This window comes from Ziziphus jujuba, chromosome 12, assembly GCF_031755915.1.
Source record: "Ziziphus jujuba cultivar Dongzao chromosome 12, ASM3175591v1".
Taxonomy (NCBI): domain Eukaryota; kingdom Viridiplantae; phylum Streptophyta; class Magnoliopsida; order Rosales; family Rhamnaceae; genus Ziziphus; species Ziziphus jujuba.
The window spans coordinates 21,232,786-21,233,902 of NC_083390.1; the positions used below are offsets into that span (position 1 = coordinate 21,232,786).

At 34.1% G+C, this 1,117-nt stretch overlaps 1 protein-coding gene across 1 annotated transcript; it reads left to right on the plus strand.

Annotated features, from left to right (window-relative positions):
* LOC132799297 (MLP-like protein 34) lies at positions 1-1,117 on the plus strand. Its single transcript, XM_060813769.1, has 2 exons — positions 1-291; positions 519-1,117. The coding sequence occupies exons 1-2, from the start codon at positions 102-104 to the stop codon at positions 800-802; spliced, it is 474 nt and encodes a 157-aa protein (XP_060669752.1). The 5' UTR covers positions 1-101; the 3' UTR covers positions 803-1,117.

The window sequence follows — 1,117 nt, forward strand, 5'->3', positions numbered from 1 at the left end:
AGCAAAGCCCTTTTTCTCCAATTAAAGCAGTTTCCTCAATTAAAGGATATTGTTTTCTCAGTTATATATTTCGTAATTTTCATACATATCTATCTGAGAAAATGGCTCAAATCATTAAGGAAGAGCTAGAAATAGAAGTCAAAGCCTCTGTAGAGAAGTTCTATGGTTTGTGGAAGCAGAAGCCATACCAAATCCCCGGTGCAGCCTCTGCACAAATTCAGAGCTGCGAATTGCGTGAAGGTCAATGGGGAATAGTGGGTTCTGTCCTATACTGGAAATATACCCATACAGGTACTCCAACTTCGAATCCTACAAATATAGATATCGAGAAAATTTTAATGTATTTTTAAATTTTAATTTTGAAAGCAATCAATGGCTAATAAAAGAGGTTTTAATAATAAAATCATTAGGTGGACCAGAATGTGATACTGGTACATATATATGTATTTCATTTCTATATTAACAAGTCATATTCATTAATATTAATTTAAGCTAAATTTTATATATGGAACTCATAGATGGAAAAGCTAGAGCCGCGGAAGAGAGAGTGGAAGAGATAGACGACGAAAACTATTCGATCACTTTCGTAAAGATCGGAGGAGATGTTATGGAGCATTTGAAGAGCTTCAAAGTGACAATGAAATTTATACCAAAAGGAGAGGGCAGCATGGTGCAGTGGATTAGCGAATATGAAAGCAAGTATGATGGAATCGTTATGCCTGCAGGGTCAGCCAACTCCAAGATGGATGAATTTTTAGTTGGCCTCATCAAAAATATTGACGCTTACCTTTCAAAGGCATAAAATTACCGAGCTTCATCAATAAATGCATAGTGTTTGCCCTTTCTTATATTCGTACAAATTATTATTAGTTTGTTTGAATAAATATTTAGGATGATTGTCCAGGAAAACAATGATTTTATCATTGGACTTCTTCCTAGAATTGGGATTTTTATGTCACATGGTGATCTTTGTATGTTTTGTTGTGTATGTTAGATCCAAGTTTTCTTAATTAGAGGGCACTCTCAATAATATCTCATATGTCGTAGCCAACTATATATCCATCTTCTTATAGATGGGATTTAGAAGATGTAATTCTTCTTTTGTTATGGAAATTTG